General features: G+C 45.6%; 2 protein-coding genes across 6 annotated transcripts in view; one reads left to right on the top strand and one right to left on the bottom strand.

The window, feature by feature from the left end:
• PIEZO2 (piezo type mechanosensitive ion channel component 2) overlaps positions 1-18,460 on the bottom strand; it is a 468,788-nt gene that overhangs the window by 47,861 nt on the left and 402,467 nt on the right. For all 5 annotated transcript variants that reach the window (XM_007974699.3, XM_073006482.1, XM_007974697.3 and 2 more), the window contains 2 exons: positions 17,288-17,394; positions 12,123-12,237 (listed from right to left, as the gene is read on the bottom strand). In XM_007974699.3, the coding sequence (XP_007972890.3) occupies positions 12,123-12,237; positions 17,288-17,394 (222 nt within the window). The remainder of the gene's footprint in view (positions 1-12,122; positions 12,238-17,287; positions 17,395-18,460) is intronic.
• LOC103222793 (microtubule-associated tyrosine carboxypeptidase 1-like) lies at positions 1,833-4,636 on the top strand. Its single transcript, XM_037982514.2, is given in 5 exon segments — positions 1,833-2,877; positions 2,880-2,939; positions 2,942-3,142; positions 4,048-4,143; positions 4,146-4,636. Coding segments are annotated over 5 exon segments (1,566 nt in total). The 5' UTR covers positions 1,833-2,159.

Below are 18,460 nucleotides of genomic sequence, written 5' to 3'. Positions count from 1 at the left end.
GTCTCAGCTCACTGCAACCTCCACCACCCGGGTTCAAGTGATTCTCCTGCCTCAGCCTCCCGAGTAGCTGGGATTACATGTGTCTGCCACCACGCCCAGCAAATTTTTTGTATTTTTAGTAGAGACAGGGTTTCACCATATTGGCCAGGCTGGTCTTGAACTCCTGACCTCACGTGATCCACCTGTCTCAGCCTCCCAAAGTGCTGGGATTACAGGTGTGAGCCACCGCGCCTGGCTAAGAGACTTCTTAAAAGCAAGATGGAAACCTAGAAACTGCAAGGGGAAATTTGACACAAGAAAAAAAATAATAATTGCTTAGATTGCATATATCATAAACTAAATCAAAATACAAGCCTTGGGTTGGAAAAAATATCTGAAATATACAAAAATGGTATAATCACAAATTGCACTGAAATTGGCAGACTGGTCTAAAGTTTATGGAAGAAGTCTGAGTTAATGTATTTAAAACCACGAGAGTGGATGAGAACACCTAGGGAGTGAACATAAATGGAGAAGTTTCCATAGACAAGTCCTGGACATTACAGCGTTAAGAGTTCAGGGAGATACGGATGACCAGCGAGGTAGGAGAAGAACTAAGCTCGAGTGTGTCTGGAAAACCAAGTGGACAGCATGTTTCCAGGATGCAGTGATTTTTTTTTTTTTTTGAGACGGAGTTTCACTCTTGTTGCCCAGGCTGGAGTGCAATGGCACGATCTTGGCTCACCACAACTTCCACCTCCCGGTTTCAAGTGATTCTCCTACCTCCCGAGTAGCTGGGATTACAGGCATGCACCACCACACCCAGTTAATTTTGTATTTTCAGTAGAGATGGGGTTTCTCCATGTTTGTCAGGCTGGTCTCGAACTCCCGACCTCAGGTGATCCACCCACCTCAGCCTCCCAAAGTGCTGGGATTACAGGTGTGAGCCACCGCGCCTGGCTTTCAAGATGTAGTGATTAACTGTATCGGGTGCTGATCAATATGAAGGTCATTGCTAGTCATTGGTGACCTTGATCAGATCAATTTGGATGGAGAGCCAGGAACAGAAGGCTAATTGGAATGGATTTGAGAGAACAGGAAAGAAGGAACTAGAGACTGGGTATAGATGACTTGAGGTATGCGCTGCAATAGGAGCAGATGGAGGGAGGTGCAGCAGGGCTGTAGCTGGAGGAGTGTGGGTTCTAGTGAGGGTTTTGTTTTGTTTTTTAAGATGGAGAAATAACAGCATGTGTTTATGCTGAAGGAAAGACTCCAGTAGAGAGGAAGAGACTGAGGATGTAGGAGAGAGGAGAAATGCTGGAAGTGACTTGCTGAGCAGGCAAGGGAGCTCGGCAGCTGGAGCCTCTCCAGGCAGTCTCTGGGGGCAGACGGGATTGGACTGAGTCCTGGAACTGAGTTGAGGTGAGCACCCTGACACTGGCCTTGGACGACCACTGGAAAGATCCCTCAGATAGGGAACACACCAGAGATTGGCTTGGATTTGCTGAAACTTCCCTCTGCCCCCCAAAAGCAGATTCTAATTTGGATTTCAACAGATGGCTCAGAGGAGAGAGGGCATTCTGGGGGCACTGGCATAAGCATGGGGCCTTCAGACATTCAAACTGACTGAGGCCAAATGGGCAGGAGGATGTGGGTAAAGTCAGGTGGGTGGACAGGGGTGGCTATGAGAAGATGCCATAGGCAGAAGCCAGCCCCTGAGGCCTTCTCACCTACCTCATCAGCCCAGGCAGCTGTGGCTGCACTGAACCACCTCCCAGATTGAGTGCTGAGGAGAGATTAGAATCATGAGTAAGGGGCTCAGTCCTGGCCTTCAGGAGCTCAGGCTGAGTGGATTCCAGTAACCACCATCTAGACGGGTGTTTAAAACTCTTGCTTTCGGCTGGGTGTGGTGGTTTATGCGTTTAATTCCAGCACTTTGGGAGGCTAAGGCGGGAGGATGGCTTGAGGCCAGGAGTTGGAGGCTGCAAGGAGCTATGATCATTGCACTGCACTCCACCTTGGGCGACAGAGCAAGCCCCTGTCTCAAAACACAAAAACGAAAACAAAGTGCTTTCCCCTAGCCCGGCATACTTGGGTGAGTCTTCGGGAGGCAATGGACGCTGCAGCCAGTCAGACCCCTGGTAGCAGAGTCTGGGCCCACCAACGGCCCAGCAGAGGCAATGTGGAGTACAGGGCCTGCTGGTCCTCTGGTCACACCCACTCATGCTGGTCTCCACATGCTCTTTATATCCCCAGAGGTCGACAGTGTGGGGGACTGGAGTGACCCAGCTGGATGTGACCCCCAAGACAGAATGGTGCTGGACTCGGGGGCTCAGGGGTATGACCAGGCACCCCCCAGCCTGCTTACCAGCCTCCCATCCCTGCGCCATAGGCTGAAGCCCTCAGACCGAGATGGGCCACCGCTGTACCCCTGGTCTCAGCCCCTGGCCTTGCCCCTGGCTCTGGCAGTCCCCCCAGCACTGCAGCCCCAGACTGAGCAGCAGCCCTTCTCACAAATGCACCTGGGCCACTGTGGCCACATGCGTCGCAGTGAGAGCACCTACTCTGTAAATAGTACTTGCCAGAGGGCACGTGGCACCCTGGGATGGCCTCTACCTGGACAGGGACAGAACCCAGGTGGGCGCACCCTGTGGCCTGCAGCCTCCCTGCCTCACGTTGCTAAGACTCAAAGGGATGCAGGCCATAGTGCCAGCAAGAGCCCCTGCATGTTGGTGGCCCTGCGACCAACCAATACGGACCGTGAGCGAGACAACTTCTTCCAGTCCCATTACACCTACAATTCACCCTTCGAGTACCAGGAGCCCATGCCCACGCCTGTGCTCGAGAAGTACTGCGAGGCCTCTGGACAGTTCATCCATCAGGCAGTTGGCATCACTGAGCTGTTCTGGAGAAGTCTGGAACCTATGAACACTTTGAGGCTGTCCCCGGGAAGCAGCTGCTCACAAGTGCCAAATATGGTCCATTGTGCGCAAAGACATGCCGAAGAAGGGCTGCGTCGAGGAGACTGTGGCGCAGTTGAGTGAAGACCTGCTGTCCCAGGCAGTGATGACGGTGGACAGGAGCCGGCCCACACTGGCGATCAACCTGACCGGAGCCCGCCAGTACTGGTTGGAGGGCATGCTGTGGTATGAAATAGATCAGGGTATGGGTATCCGGCGGATGCGTAGGCATGAAAGGGGCCTGGGAGCTGGGAGGGGTAGGAAGGAGGGGCCCGAGTAACTCCCCCTTTTGTTTATCCCCCTTCCCTCCTGAGGTCGGGGCTTTCCCTTCCTGAGCAGCCACCTCCACCCTCTGGCTCAGAGGTAGGCCAGAACATGCCTGCCAGCGCTCTGGGCGCACCCTCATCTCTTGGTCCTTTCGAGTCTATTTTTCTCTCTCCACTTCCTCTCCGACTTCTCTCGACAGTGGGGGCAAGGCTGGTGAGGCCCTGACAGGCCAGAGGGAGAACCCTCAGGGTCTCACCAGGCCAACCCTTCAGGGTGGACGGAAGGCCAGATCCTGGGAATGGACTTGGCTTGAGGACACACGTCGCCTGGTTTAGGTGGGGACTGGCCAGGCTGGGCAGGAGCGTGCAGGGCACTAACCACTGTTTCTATCCGTCTGTCCCTCTTCCTCGAGAATCCTGTTGCTCTGGGCAAGAGGTGGTTTTTGCCGGGGGCATCAGCGTGAGTGTTCAAAATGATATGGACACCCAGGATGTTGGGTAGGGAGGTACACGTATTCTTGTGCCCGGGCGGGCTGGGGGCAATGTCAGTTCGGGAGAGTTCGTGCACGCGTGTGGGTGCGTGGGTGAAGGGTGGGGGGCGGATGGGTGGGAGAGGATTCAAGTATGTGAGCCACTGTGGATCCCCGGGTGCAAGTCCACCGGAGGAGGGGCTTCACGCTGCGTGGGGCCGGGAGAGCTTGTGTGCAAACCTGAGTTCGGGAGCATGAGGATCGAAGTGTCGAGGCCAGAGCCCAGGCCAAGGGGAGCAGGGCCAAGGCTGGGCTCGCTGGCGGGTCCCCGAACGCCCCGCCCAGCGCTGCCTCCCCTCGCCTTCCCCACAGACATTCACTACCTGCGGGGCGTGAACGACGCGCGCCAGTCGTGGCACAACGCGGAGGGCCGGCTGCGGTACGGGCTGCTGCCGCAGAACCCCACGAGGGGCACCTGGCCAGCCTGCACAGCGTCCTGTTCCGCCAGCGGCTCTTCCTGCGCTGCGCTGCGCTGCCCCGCTATCCCACGCCGTCGTTTTTCTACACCCGCCGCCGCGCTCTGCGCGCGTCCTTCCGCCAGCTCGGCCAGGACGCGGCGCGCTACGTGCAGGACGCCGCCGTGCGCCGGGAGGACTGCGTGCGCGCCCAGCGCGGCAAGACGGACACCTCGCTGCCAGCTTGTTTCCGGCAGGGCCAGGGGTACCTGGACGGCATCGTGAGCATTCTGCGACATCGCCAGACCATCGATTTCCCGCTGCTGACCTCATTGGGCAAGGGGTCCTGTGAGTATGTGGACCACCTGCGGCCCCATGGGGTGCTGGATAATACCCGGGTGCCCCACTTCATGCGGAACTTGGCACCTTACCGGCAGCAGCTGGAGCACATCATGGCCACCAACCGGCTGGATGAGGCGGAGCTGGGTCGCCTGCTGCCCGACTGATGGAGGATGAGGGCTGCAGACAGAGGCCCTGGACAGAAGCTCCAGATAAGGCCCCCAGAACATGAAGCTGTTTGCTCTGTGCTTCCACGGCCTGGGTGTTTGTTGGATGTGTTGGGAGGGCAGGAGCATTCCTTGAGAAGGAGTGGCAACATCAAAGGGTTTGTGTCCCTTGCTAGCCTCCCTGCAGCAGCATGTCTGGCAAACTGAGTCGTCCTCCTGCCTCCAGCTCTCTGTTGAGCAGAGGGAAGGCATGGGGGCAGAAGGGAGCTGAGTATTGATGGAGATGGGGGTGGTTTGGGAATAGAAACTTGTTCTTGCATGAGGTGGCTTTGGTTGTCCCGGTACTCCAGTCTGTCCCTTCCCTCACCTGGCCCCTTGGTGCTCCTTCAGCATTCGTGCTGTCTACCTCTCACTGGGTCCTGGTGGGGGTCGGGATCCCTTCTCCTGGGGTGATTGATGGCCTGAGCCTGGGGTCTTGGTAGCAGAGACCCAGCTGGTCTGGGGTGTGCTTTCCAACATTTTGCCTCTCTCACTGGTCATGTATTTATTCCATATTTATATGGTCTACTTCCTGTGGCTGGGAGCAGCAGCTCCTGAAGTTTCCACTAGGGGGAACAAGACACTCCTTCCTGGAAGATACCGATTTTCCTAGCCCCACTCCCATTACACACACACACACAACAAGAACAAGACACTCCTTCCTGGAAGATACCGATTTTCCTAGCCCCACTCCCATTACACACACACACACACACAACAAGAACAAGACACTCCTTCCTGGAAGATACCGATTTTCCTAGCCCCACTCCCATTACACACACACACACACAACAAGAACAAGACACTCCTTCCTGGAAGATACCGATTTTCCTAGCCCCACTCCCATTACACACACACACACACAACAAGAACAAGACACTCCTTCCTGGAAGATACCGATTTTCCTAGCCCCACTCCCATTACACACACACACACACACACACACACACACACACACACACAACAAGAACAAGACACTCCTTCCTGGAAGATACCGATTTTGCTAGCCCCACTCCCATTACACACACACACACAACAAGAACAAGACACTCCTTCCTGGAAGATACCGATTTTCCTAGCCCCACTCCCATTACACACACACACACACACAACAAGAACAAGACACTCCTTCCTGGAAGATACCGATTTTCCTAGCCCCACTCCCATTACACACACACACACACAACAAGAACAAGACACTCCTTCCTGGAAGATACCGATTTTCCTAGCCCCACTCCCATTACACACACACACACACAACAAGAACAAGACACTCCTTCCTGGAAGATACCGATTTTCCTAGCCCCACTCCCATTACACACACACACACACACACACACACACACACACACACACACAACAAGAACAAGACACTCCTTCCTGGAAGATACCGATTTTGCTAGCCCCACTCCCATTACACACACACACACACAACAAGAACAAGACACTCCTTCCTGGAAGATACCGATTTTCCTAGCCCCACTCCCATTACACACACACACACACACACACACACACACACACACACACAACAAGAACAAGACACTCCTTCCTGGAAGATACCGATTTTGCTAGCCCCACTCCCATTACACACACACACACACACACACACACACAACAAGAACAAGACACTCCTTCCTGGAAGATACCGATTTTGCTAGCCCCACTCCCATTACACACACACACACACAACAAGAACAAGACACTCCTTCCTGGAAGATACCGATTTTGCTAGCCCCACTCCCATTACACACACACACACACACACACACACACAACAAGAACAAGACACTCCTTCCTGGAAGATACCGATTTTCCTAGCCCCACTCCCATTACACACACACACACACAACAAGAACAAGACACTCCTTCCTGGAAGATACCGATTTTCCTAGCCCCACTCCCATTACACACACACACACACACAACAAGAACAAGACACTCCTTCCTGGAAGATACCGATTTTCCTAGCCCCACTCCCATTACACACACACACACACAACAAGAACAAGACACTCCTTCCTGGAAGATACCGATTTTCCTAGCCCCACTCCCATTACACACACACACACACAACAAGAACAAGACACTCCTTCCTGGAAGATACCGATTTTCCTAGCCCCACTCCCATTACACACACACACACACACACACACACACACACACACACACACAAAACAAGAACAAGACACTCCTTCCTGGAAGATACCGATTTTCCTAGCCCCACTCCCATTACACACACACACACACACACACACACAACAAGAACAAGACACTCCTTCCTGGAAGATACCGATTTTCCTAGCCCCACTCCCATTACACACACACACACACACACACACACAACAAGAACAAGACACTCCTTCCTGGAAGATACCGATTTTCCTAGCCCCACTCCCATTACACACACACACACAACAAGAACAAGACACTCCTTCCTGGAAGATACCGATTTTCCTAGCCCCACTCCCATTACACACACACACACACACAACAAGAACAAGACACTCCTTCCTGGAAGATACCGATTTTCCTAGCCCCACTCCCATTACACACACACACACACAACAAGAACAAGACACTCCTTCCTGGAAGATACCGATTTTCCTAGCCCCACTCCCATTACACACACACACACACAACAAGAACAAGACACTCCTTCCTGGAAGATACCGATTTTCCTAGCCCCACTCCCATTACACACACACACACACACACACACACACACACACACAAAACAAGAACAAGACACTCCTTCCTGGAAGATACCGATTTTCCTAGCCCCACTCCCATTACACACACACACACACACACACACACACACAACAAGAACAAGACACTCCTTCCTGGAAGATACCGATTTTCCTAGCCCCACTCCCATTACACACACACACACAACAAGAACAAGACACTCCTTCCTGGAAGATACCGATTTTCCTAGCCCCACTCCCATTACACACACACACACACACAACAAGAACAAGACACTCCTTCCTGGAAGATACCGATTTTCCTAGCCCCACTCCCATTACACACACACACACACAACAAGAACAAGACACTCCTTCCTGGAAGATACCGATTTTCCTAGCCCCACTCCCATTACACACACACACACACAACAAGAACAAGACACTCCTTCCTGGAAGATACCGATTTTCCTAGCCCCACTCCCATTACACACACACACACACACACACACACACACACACACACAAAACAAGAACAAGACACTCCTTCCTGGAAGATACCGATTTTCCTAGCCCCACTCCCATTACACACACACACACACACACACACACACACAACAAGAACAAGACACTCCTTCCTGGAAGATACCGATTTTCCTAGCCCCACTCCCATTACACACACACACACACACACACACACAACAAGAACAAGACACTCCTTCCTGGAAGATACCGATTTTCCTAGCCCCACTCCCATTACACACACACACACAACAAGAACAAGACACTCCTTCCTGGAAGATACCGATTTTCCTAGCCCCACTCCCATTACACACACACACACACAACAAGAACAAGACACTCCTTCCTGGAAGATACGGATTTTCCTAGCCCCACTCCCATTACACACACACACACACACAACAAGAACAAGACACTCCTTCCTGGAAGATACCGATTTTCCTAGCCCCACTCCCATTACACACACACACACACACACACACACACACACACAACAAGAACAAGACACTCCTTCCTGGAAGATACCAATTTTGCTAGCCCCACTCCCATTACACACACACACACACAACAAGAACAAGACACTCCTTCCTGGAAGATACCGATTTTCCTAGCCCCACTCCCATTACACACACACACACACAACAAGAACAAGACACTCCTTCCTGGAAGATACGGATTTTCCTAGCCCCACTCCCATTACACACACACACACACACAACAAGAACAAGACACTCCTTCCTGGAAGATACCGATTTTCCTAGCCCCACTCCCATTACACACACACACACACACACACACACACACACACAACAAGAACAAGACACTCCTTCCTGGAAGATACCAATTTTGCTAGCCCCACTCCCATTACACACACACACACACAACAAGAACAAGACACTCCTTCCTGGAAGATACCGATTTTCCTAGCCCCACTCCCATTACACACACACACACACACATACACACAGTGATTCAGGCCTTGTGAATCAAGCCCAAGAGCTCCCTTGGCCCTGTCCCCACTCCCTCCACTGGCCTCTGCTGTTCCTGTCTCTGCCCACACCCTCACAGCTGGTCTCTGGCAGAGGCTGGCATAGTCTAGGAGCAGCTGCAGTTGCGCCTGAGCGACAGGCCCTAGAGTTTGGTGGCCCAAGTCCTGAACCCCTCCTGGACCAGGTGAGGTGCAGAGGTGGTTGCTGCTTCCAGTTTCCCTTTAGACTTAGCTGTGTGAGCCCCACTCATACCCTTTGGCCTTAGTTTTCCCATCTGTAAAACTCAGAAACACAGTTGGAAAGTCCTTATTTATTTAGTCAGCAAATAGAATATGTATACAGCACCTTTTGTGTAAGTTACTGGTCAGAATCCTCACTGAGCTCCCAGTCCAGAGGGAAGCCAGACAATTAAAACAGTAATGAAAAGAAAAAAAAAAAAAAAAAAAAGAAAAGAAAAAAGGAAAAAAAAAGGGATAAGAAGCCTGACATATAAATAGCATGAATGGATAAGAACAAACAACCCGACAGAACAATGCAGGAAAATGCTAAAAGTTTAAATCTTAGACTTGAAAAGAAAAAATCACCAACAAAATGTGAAATAAAAATGTTCAGTTTAATTAGTTAAGAATTCCACTACATTCAAATGAAAAGAAAAGCCATTTGTCATCCTTAGAAAGAAAAATGATAAAAACAGCAGTAAAATCCTGTGGTGTGAGGCTAAAGGAAACTGGACACTCTTGTCCCTCACATGGAGGAGGGCAAAGCACTAAAACCTTTCAGAAAATATCTATTGAAGTAAAAACAGATGCACTCTGAATCAGTCATCCCACTTTTGAGAATCTGTTCTGTGGAAAATGCATGTTCTTCCTAACCTTTGCTAAGCATTTAAACACACACACACATATTACGACATATAAATGTTTGTGCAATGATTATCTATTATGGCATTGTTCATTGTGGCAAAAATCCAGAAGCAACCTTATGTCCATTACGGGTGGGAGGATTGAATAAAGTATGCATGTCTGCACTATAGAATATTTTGCAGCTATTAAGAAAGAATGATACGATTTTATAAGTAATTGGAGAAATGTTCATGACATTGGTAATGAAAATGCAAGAGTAATTTGTAGAGAATGAACTTGTTTAAAAAAAGAAATAGGCCGGGTGTGGTGGCTCACTCCTGTAATCCCAGCACTGAGGGAAGCCGACATGGGCGGATCACGAGGTCAGGAGATCAAGACTATCCTGGTTAACACGGTGAAACCCTGTCTCTACTAAAAATACAAATATTGCTAGGTGTGGTGGTGTGTGCCTGGTCCCAGCTACTTAGGAGGCTGAGGCAGGAGAATCGCTTGAACCCGGGAGGCGGAGGTTGCAGTGAGCCAAGATCACACCACTGCACTCCAGCCTGTGTGACACAGTGAGACTCTGCCTCAAAAAAAAAAAAAAAAAAAGAAAGAAAAAGAAACAAAATACAACAGATGAGCCTTATCTTTAATCATGCCACTTAATCTTCACTTTCTAAAGAAGATTAGTAACGGCTGTTACTAATAAGGTGACTGTATATTCCTCCTGATCTTGCTCTTGCATGCATAAGCTATTATACGCACCCATTAAAAATACAAAATACTGTCTTGAGGTACTACTCTGACTTCATTTGTTTCATGATTTCATAATGTGCGTGCCATTTGCAATGTGTTGTTTTTCACTTAATAATGTGTCAGGAATTGTTCTTCATACCAGCTCAAAGCTATCCATCTCATTTTTAAAGAACTGAGTAGCATTCCATAATATATTGGTAACATAATTTATTTAACTCTTCTTCTTCATATGGGCATTTAGGATGTTTCCAAATTTTTTGTTATTAACAAATAGTGTCTGATGAATACTCTTAGACGTGTGTTTGTACACATGTGTAAGTATGGCTATAGGCTAAGCCAAACACCGAGGCGTGGGACTGATCTGTAGTATGATATGTAACATCTGAGCTTTTAGGAGGTAATGACACAGAACTCTTCAAGTAGATATGCTGCTTCACAACACAACTCATGGTATATGTAAGTATATCTTATCTTCCTACCAGCTCCCAACATTATCCAGTGTTTATTTTCCTGTCAATCTAATGGGTTAAGAAAACAGTATGTCAAAATATTTCATTTGTATTTCTTGTATTACAGTGAGACTGAGCACCTTTTGGTCATTTTTGTTTTCTGGTCTGTGAATTGTTTTTCATACCCTCTCATTGATTGAATTGAATTTTTCTTTTCTTGATTTCTAGCAGTTCTTAACATACACAGAATACTCAAATTTAGTCTGATAGACACAATAAAATATTGCTCCTGAGTGAACCACCTGCACTTCAACTTCACTTTTGATGTTTTTTGTTATAGTTTGAAATATTTTTACCCTTAGAGATATGTTGATACCATGTTTTCAAATATATTGGTAGAACACTGAATATATGTTCCTTTTGTTTGCTTGTTTCTGAGTATTGTTTAAGTGTGCTTTCACTTTTTTCTTTATTAAATTGCCAAAGTTTCATCTTTCTTATTGGTTTTTTATTTTTTATTTATTTATTTTTTAGACAGAGTCTCAGTCTGTCGCCCAGGCTGGAGTGCAGCGGTGCGATCTTGGCTCACTGCAATCTCCGCCTCCCGGGTTCACGCCATTCTCTTGCCTCAGCCTCCCGAGAAGCTGGAACTACAGGCGCCTGCCACCACGGCCAGCTAATTTTTTGCATTTTAATAGAGACGAGGTTTCACCATGTTAGCCAGGATGGTCTCGATCTCCTGACCTCGTTATCCGCCCGCCTTGGCCTCCCAGAGTGCTGGGATTACAGGCATGAGCCACTGCGCCCGGCCTTAGCTTTTTCTAAGAACAATTTTTAACTTAATGATCAGGTCATGTCCTGTAGTATTTCTTTTTTTTTTAATTACTTAATATCCATGTAAAAATTAGTTTTCTTCTTTTTTTGGGTTTCATTTGCACCTCTCCTTTTTTCCTACTTAGGAATACACACACACACACACACACACACACATACATATATACACACACACACACAAACTTTGTGCTTTAATTTATTCCAAGTGTCAGAAATGACCAATTAAGGACAAATCGAAACTCTTGGTGTTCTTTAGAATTTAAAAATCTTAATCCCTCAGAAGTTTCTGTCCTTTGCAGACAAGGCTGGGGAGCACAGCCTGAAACCTGCCACACCCACCACAGCCACCCACCCACACTCACCCTCCTTGGATCCTTTCTGCCTTCGTTTCCGTTCTTCTCTTGCAGACCTTTTTTTCTCTTTGTGTCTCTGTCGGAGTGCTGTTTTAGGATCAGTAATCCAGGCTTGATAAACAAACTGAAGGGAGAAAGTTCAATTATTTTCTGGCCTTTTAATAATTAGAAATAAAAAAAGGGACCTACACCAAGCTTCCTGACTTATGAAATATTTTTTCCTCCCAACACAAACTAAACATCCCTGTGCTATTTTTATTATCATGAGATTCAATTTGTTTTAGAAAAAGACAACAGATGTTGTAGTAATATATTTCATCTGGTATCACAGATATCATGAGATAAACTGTGGGTATACCATACAAACCATCATTTCTCCCACGTCCCTACATCTCACCACCATTTGTGATACTTATTACTGATACTTTTGCACTGTCCACAATAGGTGTAAGCTGGAAGCCTCATTCAGTATCAGTAGTTTCTCCCATCACAAATAAACTTTGAGTCAAAACAAAATAACATCTTTAATAGTCTTCTTTACTTTGGGAAAATAGTTTTGTGCATTTGATACTCTTCCTTCTGAATTACAGCTATTACCAGCGACTTGAGAAAGCGGTTTGGAGAATGATTAGTACTTTGCGAGAAAAAAAAATATGACATTAAGGTTAAGGAGTTATTCCAGAATAGCATTCAAGAAAACCTGTGGGGCTTTTGGTTGCCTTTTGTCATTTTCATTCAAGAGCTGAAAACAGCTGCGTTAATATATTATAACCGATAACCAGGAAAGAGCAATTGTGAACAGCCCCCCACCAAGAGTCTCCCAAATCATGCAGAAAGAACAAAAAGAAAACCTTGATAGAAACAGTCAGCCATTTAGCAACATGAAGTCAAGCAGGCATGCTTCTCATGCACCACAAACACACCAGGCTCTCAGGGAAGCTGGGTTTTTCATTATGATGATCAAGTTAAATAAGTGTTTTCTGGGAGCTCTGAAACCCAGATCTTATTCTATATTATTTTCACATTTATGAAATCTTTGAAAAACACAGCATAAGCAAATCAGTGGCATTGTGAAGTCAGTAGAAAGTAAAGAGAGATTCAACTTTTCCATATATGGAAACGGAAGGGTCATAGGTTACTATAATAGACAAAATGTTTCTTTTTTTCTCACTGGTAGAAATCTGAATTTTATGAGAAATTAAAACAAATGCAACATCTGTATTATTTCTGAATAACAAATTCCAGGAGGCAAAAAATTATTCTATTTTATGCCAAAAGCATATTTTAAACAATGGGAAGATGAACTGGAATTTTCAGGAGGACTGAATAAAGGAATTTTTGGTAGATGTTTATGGGCTATGTTAATTGGGAATTCTATCACGATCTTTGAGTTACAGTACATTAATAAGGAAACTTGCCTCAGCACAATATTGGTTGTGTTAAAATAATCTGATTATTGAACATAAGAAATTTTCAGGTTTAAGAGCAACATACGGTGACATTTCCTTTAAAAAGTGTTATCATATTGTTTTTAGATGATGCACGAATCCCGAAAATAGAAAACAAAAAAGTAATTGAGGATTTGTAAATATAAGAGGCGCACAAGTTGGAGGAATTCTTTTTCTCTGAAGAAAAAGGAAACTGGGAGGAAAAGGAGAGAGGAAAAGGGATGTGAAGAGTGGAATGGAAGAAGGCTTGTGGAACAGGTGGGTGCCATTAACATTTTGGTTTATAAAAGGGCACTCCTGGCTCAACAAAGGACCCCTAAAGAAGAAGCATGTCAGTGCTGCCTCACTGCCATGAGAATCGAGGTATGCAAACCGGGAAAGCGGAGAGAGGAGGGAGTCATAGGGTAGTTCCTTATTTGTAGGTAAATTATCTTAACTTTGATGTTTTGAAATAGAAACATTTTACAGTTCCAGGAATTATTAAGAGGGTCAGAAAAATGTTGACAATGAAGAGGAGGGGGAACGTCCCAATCCTTACTGAGTCAGGAAATGGAAGGCTCTTACTGAACTTCCCAATTCTTTTTTTTTTTTTGAGATGGAGTCTCGCTCTGTTGCCCAGGCTGGAGTGCAGTGGCGTCATCTTGGCTCACTGCAAGCTCCGCCTCCCAGTTCCTGCCATTCTCCTGCCTCAGCCTTCCGAGCAGCTGGGACTACAGGTGCCTGCCACCACACCCAACTAATTTTTTGTAGTTTTAGTAAAGACAGGGTTTCACTGTGTTAGCCAGGATGGTCTTGATCTCCTGACCTCGTGATCCGCCCACCTTGGCCTCCCAAAGTGCTGGGATTACAGGTGTGAGCCACTGTGCCCAGCCAGAACTTCCCAATTCTTACTTTGCAGCTGCACCTGTCAACCAGCTGGATGGGCCTCTCTGGAAAATCAGATACAAGCTCCACGAACCAGGAGTAGAAAAGTACATGGAAATTTACATGAAAGACCTTTGAGCTTGCCAAAGAGCTGCTACCAGTAGCATGCGTTCCTGACTTTATCTTAAATTTTACTATATATATCAGGGGAAAATAGGATTCGTTTTACTAACAACTTATGCGAAAATGCACTTATTCTTTAAGACAGGGAGAGCGTTATCAGAGTGGAGATCCTTAACTGAAACTGGTGAAGTTTCATCATCTGTCCTTTGATTCAGGTGTGGTCTAGCACCTTCTTTATGTTGTCTGTAAGATAATTTTTTAAAAAAGAAACTAAGATGGGGGATAATTACATTGTTATATTTTATTTAAATAAATTCTTAAAGATGAATTGGGAAAGTCATATGGTAGTCATAGAAAAGAAAAGGAAAAGAATTTGGGGGAAGCAGAAATGGTAAATACTACACTAAAAAACAGGATCCTGGCATTTTAAAAGCAGAAGGAACCTGGAGGTGTGGATGCTGCTACTCAAGGCCCAGCCATGGTTGTGCTTCACATGACAGCTTGAGGGAAATGCACAATGTGAGGTCCCATAGGATCTGCTGAATCAGAACCTGCATTTAAATAAGATCCCAGGGTAAAATGTGTGAAGCACTGGTCTATGTCACTATCGAACTGCTTGGTTAGCAGTGGAGGGACATACAGACCAAAGCATTTTAGTGGCTGCCCCTGACTGAGTTCGGGAGAAAGGGCTTTCTATAAAATGTAAGAATAGGAATTCATTATTAATATTTTTCTGTAACGAAGTGACTACAGCATAGGTAGCTGAGTAACTTCAATTGTGCATTAGATTAATCAACAAATAATTTTTGACAGTATAATCAAAAGCCCTAGCACGGATCTGTGGTAGTGAGGAGCCCGCAGACTGTACTGGGTGGATCAGCCCAGGGAGAAGCTGGCTGTACCGAGTGCAGAAACTGGAAGATAGAGACTGAAAGGGACCCGAAAGAGAGATGGAATAAAAGACATCTTTTATTAACTTATCCAGAATTTTACCAGCTTTCTGAGAAAAATTATCACCTTTTTTACTCATCAGAACTGATGCATGCAACCAGATGTGCCCCTTTTAAAATGAGATGTGACTTAGGCAACACCATGAGAAGGATGGAAAGTCTATCTGTGTCTGCATTTTCTCTTTCTACTTTTCGATAGTCTCTGGTGTCCACTTAAGAACAAGAGTCAAATAATAAGAACTTTGGCTTCTAAGAACTTGTTTTGGAAAACTTTTTCTAATATTTAACGTTCCTGTAATTCCTTCATGGTACCATCTATAGAACCGAGAAAATGCAGAGATAGGGCAATAAAGGAATATTTCTCTACAGTTCTACAGAGCACAGAGTCACGCACTACACATCAGTAAAACATCAAATACCTTTGCAGCTCTGATTAAATACTGAAGAATAGTTTTGGGAAGTTTAATGACAGACTTTGGCAAGGCTAAAATGGCTGATGCAAACTTCCCAATAGCTCTCTACAAAGAAGGACAAAGCAAGAGTAATTAGTAGAAAAAAACAAAAACTAGTAATTGAATATATGATGTCAGTATGAATCCGTCTCTACTGTTACACCAACTAGGTTAAAAGGTGCCAGTCACTGAAGCTAGAATAAAATGTGCTCTGCTTGTAAGTTAGGAATAAAGAAAATAGTCAATCATTGCATGTAATCCATCCAACATAGTGAAGTTGTTCATGTTTTCTCCTTGGCTGCATGATGAGTGGTGGTTAGAATAAAACTCTTTCGAATAAAAAGAAATGAGTTAAGTCATTAGTATTTGATAAGCCCGTTGCAAACATGCACAAAAACTCGGTCATGAAGAAACAGACACGAAGCAATGGGGGAAGAAAGAAAGCATGAGACCAAGGTGTCTCTACGGAGAATTCAGTTTTTCAATGTCATTGGGAAAACAAAGCATGGGTGGGCCCCACCCACTTGAGAAGGCCTGGGCAAAAAACTGACGACCTTATCATGGGCATATCATGTGGCTTGATGGACATCATTCTATGTGCCTCATAGGAAAACAAATGGGAAATAACAGCCCTAGTATGTAGTTGATTGATAAAAGAAACACAGACCAATTTTCATCCTATACATAACTCTAATGACAAAGCCTCATCTTTAACAAGCATCGATTCACATTCACTCAATATGCTACATTAGGCTGGTGAGCTATAGCTGAGAATGGGACAGCAGGTCCCAAACAGAAAGGTAGCTAAGCTGAAGAAACCAGAACTGTGCCACATATTTTTTTTACTAGTTCAATATATTCTCAAATCTTTAGCAATACATATGAAATGGTTGTCAAACTTTGAAGCAATATTTAAATGATCATTTGCTCCAAAACAAAGAAAGGATTTTGTTTTATTGCCTATCTCACATATTGAAATGTAAGTCCAAGCAATCCAAAGCAATGCCAGAGAAATCTTTTTCACTTCCTGCTTGCAAGAAAAATGTTGAGTTCACCCAATGAAGCTTTATTTTTTGTTTATAGTATCAGAAACTGTTTCAGTGCAAGTGAATGAAAACCTGGCCTGCACACGGTTCTTACTTGATACTAATTACGGTGTTGCTGGGAGCAGGCATCATTACAATTTCATTAGAAATAAAGAATGGCAGATGTAAATCAGAAGTTTCGGGGGAGCTATGACATATGAATATGACAGTAGGCGTCTAGGCCTGCAATCAAGGTCTGTCAATAAGAAAAGCTCTTCCAACTAGTAAAGGAATGATTTTCCCCATAATTACCTGGAATGCTGACCTTCGTGGAGGCTCTTCATCTTCCTTCTTTAATTCTTCCTCTTCCTCCTCTTCACTATCCGTTTCAAACAAATAATAATCTCCACTCCTGACCACTAAGTGAAACAAAATATTCACTTATTTCTTGAAAGACATATAAGGAAATTGGGGGCTTATTAATAAATGTCCCCTAAAGATATGCAAATTGTCCATAAGAGAACCACAACGAGAGATGTTGGCAGAGAGGAAAACACACGAGATGAAGAGAACTCATCTTCGGCTAATGCTACGTGGTGTTGGCATGTTGGGTCTACAGAGTATGAGGCCTTGTCTTTGCCATATAAGAGAATTGGCGACTACAGGGTGGTTCTGGTATGTTCTCCCTTCTTCATTGTAAATTTTACATAGATGAAGCAGATCAACTCTGCAGTAACCAGTTTTGTTACCTTGATGACCAAAATAACTGAACACTATCATTTCAAAATTCAGCAATTTTGGTCTTTAGACAAGGCCAAAGTGAGGTGGAGGATCAGGCTTTGTCTGAATGGGCCCAAACCGTTGCAGATAAGCCAATCAGGACGATTCAGGACCAAGGTCAGTGTCACCAACCTCCTCCTTCACTTTATACTGTGCAGACCTGACTTCTCCACATGTAACACAAGGGACAAAACATACATGGCAAGACATTTCAAAAAACAAACAAACAACACACCCACACACTGCCATGAGGACAAAATGGGCAGGTAACATTGAAAACAAAATAATACAACACAACAACAACGACAGTAACAACAAAAACACCAACAACAGCGCTCTGGCTGTTTCTACGTGTCATAGCCCTGAGACAGACTGAGAACGGCAGACAGGGTCCATAGGGTTTACAACTGCTAGGCTTCTGGTCAACAAGGAACTCCCCAGCAGCTTTCTGAAATTTGAGGAGCACTCTACTGACCACAAGACACAAAGCACAAACAGAATGGATCGTCTTTGCCTTGTCTGATGCTTTCCCTGCAAGAACATAATGCCTGTGTCAAGAGTTGGGGGCAGAGAAAACTACAACGTACAGAGATTTAAGGAAATTTAATAAATTAAATCTTTATCAGTTTGATCATTATTTTAAGTCTATCAGAGAAAAGAGGCCCAGCATATACATTTCTGATGCTACAAGTAATGTCCCATCAT

The sequence above is a fragment of the Chlorocebus sabaeus genome, chromosome 18 (assembly GCF_047675955.1).
Source record: "Chlorocebus sabaeus isolate Y175 chromosome 18, mChlSab1.0.hap1, whole genome shotgun sequence".
Classification (NCBI taxonomy): Eukaryota; Metazoa; Chordata; class Mammalia; order Primates; family Cercopithecidae; genus Chlorocebus; species Chlorocebus sabaeus.
The sequence above is the reverse complement of the archived record's forward strand: the minus strand, read 5'-3'. Positions and strand labels throughout refer to the sequence as shown.